Raw genomic sequence first — 8,013 nt, forward strand, 5'->3', positions numbered from 1 at the left:
TAAATATAACAAATAATTATATTATATTCTACCACTTACTATGTGACATACCAAAGTATCAAAAGATTGATATATCAAAATATAATCAAATGAAGAATAACTTAGTGCAAGTGTACAAAACTAATGGTGGAAAAGAGCATCCCCGAAATGTTGTAAGTGCATATTTGTCTTTGAAATAGAGGAGAAATATGCTTTGAGCTAATAGTTATATGTCTAAGATTCTTAACTTACAGATGAACCCAATAATAAAGGTAGAATATTTATGTCTTTTGACTAATGGGAACAACCAAGCAAAAATAAAAAGTAGGAGCATATTTTTAAACAAATGTAAACTTCTGTGAAGTTTTTACAACATTTGAGTCAATTTTCACATTTTTTTTTCTGAGCTTGAGTACCTAGTGCTTTAAATTGCACTTGTTGCAATTGCAATTACTGCCATAAACATCTTTGTATCGAACAAAGAATTAAAGATTTATGATTTGGTTCCATAGAAAATAAGAGTAAAGAAAAGATGAGGAAATAAAAGTGTAACATTAGATTGGGAGGAAAGAAAAAATTAGTATGGGTCTCACTAAAATTCTAAAATTCTAAAGTTATCTTTCCATCATGAATTAATTAAAAGAACATTCTAAGTGAAAATGGATATAATATTTGAACTTTCTTTGTTTATATTTATTTTTATCTAAAATCAGTTAATTTTATTTTTGAACTCACAAATAAATTGTAATTGTTTATGCTCAATAAAAATGAAGTAAAAAGAAAAACGAAACATAATTACTTAAAGGGAGGAGATCTGCTTACTTCAAGAGTAAGTTTTTAAAACTTACTCTCATTCCTAGCCATAATTCTAGTGATATCTAATGGTTTAGATTTACTCACTAATTCAAATCATTAGATTTTCCCAGAATTGATGGCTAGGATGCGGAATAACTTTAAAAAACTTACTCTTACAATAAGTGAGCCCAAAATTACCAATAAAATGATAAATAATAAATAAATTACAAAACAATATGCAGATGTGTTGAGGTGAGATGATTAGAAATAATAAAGTGATTGCAAAGATGAATTATACTTTCTTTAGATACATCAGTGAGAAGAAAACATAGGATGTTGATGATTTTCATTGAATTTTATAAGCAAATATTGTTACGTTAAACTTAGTTTATATGTTACTTAAAAAATATTAATTAATATTATTAAAAATAAATTATTTAATTATGTAATTTGCAACAATAATAAATAATGTTTAAAAATTAGAAATACAATATAATTATAAATAAATATATATAATATAATGAGGGTACTTAATCATTTTTAAGTACACTATATATATGAATATCCATTTTCTTTCATTTCATTTTTCCTCTATTTTTTATCATATCAAACAATGAAATTATCATTTATTTTCTATTACTTTTCTTTCCTTCCATTTTCTTTCTTTAACCAAAACATAGCCTTATTGCCACAAATTATGTCTCGCTGCCAGTAATAAAACAAAAACAATTTTTTTGATTGAGATGTGATTCTTTTAAACAAATGTCATGTATTTAGTTGGCAAATGCAAATTGAGGCCATAAACATCTCAGTTACGAACAGAGAGTCTGAGATCTGTTATCATAAATTTTGTTTCATACATTATCTCATATCAATGATAATAAAACAAAAATAACAATAATAATAATTTTAAATTTTTTAATTGATATATTATATTTTTAGTGATAGAAGATAACATATAGGACATGATCTAGAACAACAAATCTTTATTCCTCTCTGACGAGATTGTGGATGTATTGATCACAATTTCTCCCAATGATGGTAAACACGTCATAAATCTAATAGCCATACTTTAAAACACGGTTTATACTCCCTTTGGCAGTAAAAATTCAACGCATGTAAAGGAAAAGTAGCATATTGAATTTCAGCTTATTTATACAAGAAAAGTACTAGAAAGGCGCATAAGTATTAAGTACCAACCATAGATACCAAAGAATAGAAGGAACAAAGTAATAGAATAGCTTTTGATGAAAGTAATAGAATAGCTTTTGGTGAAAGCAAATTGTTAATTTTACTAGCTTTTGTACACACGGAAACGTGACACATTGTGGAGTGATATGAGTTTGTGTGGTTACTAAGGTATCTCTTGTTTCAAAGTAGACTAGACATATCATATAGATAAATATGAATGTGTGCATTAATAAAGTTATTTATTTAACATGACTTTGTTTAATTTCTTCGAAAATTCGGTGTTCTTTTGCTTTCTTTTTACGTTTAACTTAGTTGGTTCTATAGTGTTGTAGAATCAAGTAAGGTATTGATTACTAAAGCAAGTGGAAATGGGTAATAACTACACAAGTTCCCAATTAGGACAGGTATAGAAACATTATTTATATAATCTCTATATAGAAAACAACATTGAGTGTATGACCAATGCCTTGTTGACTACTCTATCGAGTCAATTCCAGTAATTTCCATGACGTTTAACTTATATTACAGTACTAGTCCTTTCAACAAAACAACAAAATGTACATTACTACTCTAAGCATATAAATAATACATCACATTTGTGTCATATGTATCAACTTTTTCGTCATCATTTTCCAAAATAGAATCGTTGTTCCTTACCTTTAACCTCCCCCTTCCAAAGCCATGCTTCCGTTTCGCTTCAATTTCCAGCACCATCATTGCCATTATCCCTAGTCTACGTTAAACATGACAAAAGTATTCGACTCATTGATACCCATAAAAATACCCGACTCATGGGTACATATAAAAGTACTTATATCTACCCAAGTATCTATAACTTTATTTTTTAATTAATTTATATATTATATTCACTACTATTATTTTAAGATTATATTTTATTTACCTTATTATTATGCCATAATAAATTACAATTAAATTATATATATGGAAAAGAAATCTAGTTACACTCAATTTAAATTATACTAGTTACACTCAATCTCTTTCATCCATTTTCTTAAATCCAGCTGACCAAATGAGTAAAACATAACAATTATTTAAGATTTCCTTTTTTCTCTCATCATTTATTTCAATAACTCATTTGGTCAATTAAATTTAAGAAAATGAATGACTGAGATTCAATGTAACTAGTATAACTTAAATTGATATTACAAATCTATTGAGTACAGCTGTACAGGTACACACAAATAGTAACTACTGGTGCCCGCAAAACCTCGTTGCCACCAAAACCTCACATGTGAGGTTCAGGGAACTGCTGCAGTTGGTGCACAAAATAGTGTCGTTGGATGAAATTTTAATAGAGAAAATTTATTGCCCAATATTCCAAAAAAGAGCTTTGTCTTAATATTGTGCTAGGAATCCCACAGAATAGTAAACTCAATGTAGTACTTGAATCATGAGGCTCTCTCACCTAATAGACTTTTGGGTTATGCTCTCCTCATGTGCATAAGTACAAACAGTTTTGTCAGCTAAAGTAGATAAAAGAATATGAAGGAAAAAAGGGTTCGTTGTAATGAATTATTAGGATGTGAAGTTATGAAGAAGAAAAAACTAATACATTAGAATCTAACATTTTAATGAATAAGGGAATAATAAAGAACTAATATCAAATTACACAAAATAAAAACTACGCATCAAAACTTAACTTATGATAAAAAACTTGATCTCCATAAATTGAAGAGCCTTTCATTGCACTACAAACAATGAGTAAAGCTATAACTATAACAGTATCATGATTAAGCTTCAGCATCATTCAAAATAACAAGATAAAAATCTTTCAAAACAAAACTGGAAGGAACAAAAGTAATGTCTCAGCCTCAACAATTTTATACTAGCAACACAAGAAAAACTAATTCATCCTTCTAATAAGCTCATTTATGTAAACTTCCCTGTTTCCGGCATCACCTCCTTCGACGTAATGATTCCTTTTCTTCTTCAAACCACCCAATGGAGCTTTGAGGTTGAAAGGCCACAGAAAGTTATTGACCTCCTTGAAGTGAGGTCCAACAGTCAAAATTTCATGGATCAGATCTTCAATACAAATAATACCATGCTTACCCAAAGTCTGCATTTAAATATTATGTTAAGCCGAGAATTAGAGTAATTAACAAGCAACTGATAAGAAAGTCGTTAATGATTAATAATAACAACATAAACCAGGCATACCTGTTCAATAATAGAGTTGTCTGTCAAAGCAATTCTCTGTTTATTAACTTTTCCATAACCCCTCTTGTAGATCAGTTCTCTGACACTCTTCAAATTCGGGTACCTGAAGTTAATTTGCATATATTACGAACTTAAGCACAGGTTGTGAACAAAGGTTAATCTGGAAGAAGGATATTAACTGAATATTTTGCATACCCGTAGGTAACGTATGGCTCAACCCTGCGCAGCATGTTCACGGTTGCTTTGTTAACTTTGAGAAAGACACCACCAAAGATCTGCGGCCAGAAAAAACATAATAAGGCTCTAATTCCACTTAGACAAACAGTATAAAAATAATTTGCAAAACATTAAGAGCATGCAGATTTGGGTAAATAAAGACCAATAAGGTGGGGAAACAGAAATATTAGCTCATTATATGAGCAGAATTAAATCTTTTGGTGCAAAACTTAGGTTTGGGTAAATAAAGATCAATAAGGTAGGAGAAAGAGAAACACAAATAATATATGGCAGAAATATTAGCTCATTATATGAACAGAATTAAATCTTTTGGTGCAAAACTTAGGTTGATGTTGTAACCGGACCAACTATAGGTACAATTATGTGACTTCAACACAATGCATAATTTACTTCAGTTCTCACTAAATACAAGAAACTGAAGAAAGCCGAACAAAAGGCAGCTCTGTTTACAAATGACTTAACCAATAATCAAATTTCTTAAAAATTACTATCCAAGGCAAAGTTTCTCAACTAAGTAGATGAAACAAGGTATCTATGACAATTCCATGTGAAACAAACTGTTTTTGGACAAGTAAAATGAGTGGTGAGGCCAATAATCTTCGAACAGAAATGAACCAAAAGAAAAAATGACTATCTCACTCCTAATTTCATATGTAGATTCTATATGGAAGCAGATAAAAAAATGACACACTAAAGAGCATGGACTAATAATATTCATTGTTATTTTAAGTGTATGAAAAAGGCACAAAATCTAACTTGAATTTAAGCAACATGATCTTTAGATAATAGGGTATGTTTCAGTGAGCTATGAAAAATATTTCCATAACATATTAATGTATAATGGTTATTTTAAAGTTAATTTAGATGAAAGATAATCAATTTCATTTGGTTTTAAAAATTGTTTTTATATATTATCTTTTCGAAAGAGGTAAGAAATGATTTATATATCATAGAATATAGTATAATATTTGCTGTTTTAGGGCATCTTCCGGGAAAACAATATAATTGCATAATCAGCTTTTTCACTACAATCCATAATGCAGAAACAACTCATCCGGAGAAAGCTTCAGCGTATCTTAATTCCAATTATGGCTTCAACCACCTTTTTACTCAAACATGTAGTTTTATAACAACAGACTTCTATCGTAAAATAATACCATTTTGAAAATAATAAAACATTTCAAAAGACACATTGAAGTTTGAATTAACAAAAAGTCATTCATAATATCATCATTGACTCTCTTTTAAGCTTGCTTAATATTTTTATAAAATACTTTCAAGAATTTCATCATTTTAAATTGATTCAGCAATAATGAAATGCAACACATTACAAACAAATTTTGAATTCACTAATAAAAAATTTAATGTATGACCAACAATAAAAAAAAATCACTTGAAAATTACCCGTCTCAAACGCAGAAGCTGCAAGATCTTCCTTGACTTTGGGTCCATAGCATTGATACTGGCACATTACAAATACCACTAATCAACATCTTAATCAACTTTATGATTATTTTAATTGTACAACTAAAATTGACACTCGGATGACAGTATACCAGCACTCATATTAACATAAGGGTATGTATATGCCACCGTGAAATACGATATATCTCAATAACAATAATCACTCAAACTCACATCCGTCTACCGTTTATGTGGTGGCTACATAAGGGCATCACATTTCTTGTGCTTATAAAAAGTTTTCCATTACAATAACCATAGACTAAGGGCCTATCTGTTTAAGCATTTCTAACAAAAACTGGTGGTTTTGATTCGAAAAAAAATCACTTATCGCGTTCGCATATCGGTTTCTAGGTTGGCTTTAACTAAAAATGCAGAAGCTGCAAACTAATCTGAAATTAACCTTTTTAGACAAAATCACTTATGTAGAATCATTTTTAAAATCAAGTTTGGTAGAATGTATGAGAAATTACCCACGGATCCTGATGATGAACAAGAGCTTAGCTTCAGGGTCAACATAAAACCCACCCCTAAGCTTGGCTTCACGTTTCAACCTAATCAACTCCTTTTGCTAAAAACACAAATTTTAAACATAAAATGATCAAAATTCAATATTCAATAAAAACCCATCATGATTTAATAATTAATATTACTTCAATACAATAAAAAATCAAAACTCTTTACAACTAAAAATTGAATTTTTCTTATACCTGATCATCATATTCTTTTGCATAAAGTTTGGCTCTGTTGAAAATCAACTTGCGTGATTCAGCCCTCTTTTTCTTTGCAGCTTCTTGTTCCTGAGTTTTGACCAAAGCCCATTCTTCATTCCTATTCTGCTTTTTCAAAACAGATTCAGGAACCACTGTTTTCACTTCCTCTTTACTCATCCTATAAAATTATAACAAAAATGTAAGAAATTAAAAAAATCAGCTTAAAATTTAATCCAAAAAAAACCCAATGAGATTGTTTTAAGAGAGATTAACTCACTCGAGATTTTGCCGCTTCACAAGCTTGGCTCTGAAATCTGAATGAACTGTGGGAAATTGGATTTAGGGTTTTTTGAGATAGTGATAGTGTTCTAATTTATTGGCCTTTCATTATTTGGGCTTGGGCTTGGGCTTGGGCTTGGGCTTGGTTTTTTGTTTTGTTAAGGCTTTGTTCTTATATACTTATATAGGTTAGGCCCATATGGTTCTTATTTTGTAATTGGTTTATTAAATGGAGTAAATTACACTCACACTCTCTGAGTTTTAGTGAAATTATACAAATTATCCATCACTTTTTTACACCTACACAAACCTCCCCTAATTTTTTATACTTTTTTATACTTTCATTACAATGACAATCCCTGCATAAGAAATAAGTGTAATTTTGTAAACAAAAAATGTGATAAATGCAATTAAGTTAAACAAAATATGATATATTGTGGAGACAAATCCAAATAATATAGGAGTCAATATTTCATTATTATTTTTGGTTCATTACACTGTATTATAAGAGCGATTTAAACAATATTTCTTTAGAAATGTTGATGCATTATGTAACAAAAAATAATAAAGATACAGCGATTTGTATATTATTTGGACTTGTCTACACGATATATCATGTTTTGTTTAACTTAATTGCATTTATCACATTTTTTTTGTTTAAAAGATTACACTTATTTCTTATGCAGGGGTGGTCAGTGTAACGAAAATATAAAAACTATGGAAGGTTTGTGTAGGTGTAGAAAAGTGAGAGGTGGTTTGTATAATTTCACTAAAACTCAAGGGGTGTTAGTGTAATTTACTCTATTAAATATTATGGATAGAGTTTAGCATGAGATCACAAATTGTTATTGGATTATTTGAGTGATTGAGACATGAAATTCTCCACAATGATAAAGAACGATGAACAATAAGGTATTGATTTAGTGATATAATATTTTATTGGATCCTTGCATGAATTGAAAAGTTAAATGTTTAATTCCTATAAACAATGTTTGTTGAGTGGAACAGACACACATCAGATAGGTCTAGAAACTGAAAAATATACTATTGACTTATATATATTGTTTGGTCATATAGTTACACGAAACAATATGTATGAAGTGGTCCTTTCTTTTTTTGGAATTTATTTCTACTTTTATCTCTCTTTTTCTACTCTTATTTATATCTTCATTCATAT

At 29.3% G+C, this 8,013-nt stretch overlaps 1 protein-coding gene across 1 annotated transcript; it reads right to left on the reverse strand.

Annotated features, from left to right (window-relative positions):
• Positions 1-3,626: 3,626 nt before the first annotated feature.
• Positions 3,627-6,948, reverse strand: LOC109338374 (60S ribosomal protein L7-4-like). The gene is made up of 7 exons (XM_019575591.1): positions 6,835-6,948; positions 6,555-6,735; positions 6,318-6,415; positions 5,788-5,845; positions 4,342-4,421; positions 4,147-4,249; positions 3,627-4,045 (listed from the first exon to the last, which is right to left on the reverse strand). The coding sequence occupies exons 2-7, from the start codon at positions 6,732-6,734 to the stop codon at positions 3,830-3,832; spliced, it is 735 nt and encodes a 244-aa protein (XP_019431136.1). The 5' UTR covers position 6,735; positions 6,835-6,948; the 3' UTR covers positions 3,627-3,829.
• Between the last annotated feature and the right edge of the window lie 1,065 nt (positions 6,949-8,013).

Source organism: Lupinus angustifolius, unplaced genomic scaffold (assembly GCF_001865875.1).
Source record: "Lupinus angustifolius cultivar Tanjil unplaced genomic scaffold, LupAngTanjil_v1.0 Scaffold_22_144, whole genome shotgun sequence".
NCBI classification, from domain to species: Eukaryota; Viridiplantae; Streptophyta; class Magnoliopsida; order Fabales; family Fabaceae; genus Lupinus; species Lupinus angustifolius.

Excerpts from the sequence above, each read along its gene's own strand:
- LOC109338374 (XM_019575591.1), bottom strand. The coding sequence starts at position 6,734 with ATGAGTAAAGAGGAAGTGAAAACAGTGGTTCCTGAATCTGTTTTGAAA. Across the intron at positions 5,846-6,317 it reads TTCATCATCAGGATCCGTGG|TATCAATGCTATGGACCCAA; the intron begins GTAATTTCTCAT and ends GTAATGTGCCAG. Across the intron at positions 4,250-4,341 it reads GAGCCATACGTTACCTACGG|GTACCCGAATTTGAAGAGTG; the intron begins GTATGCAAAATA and ends AATTAACTTCAG.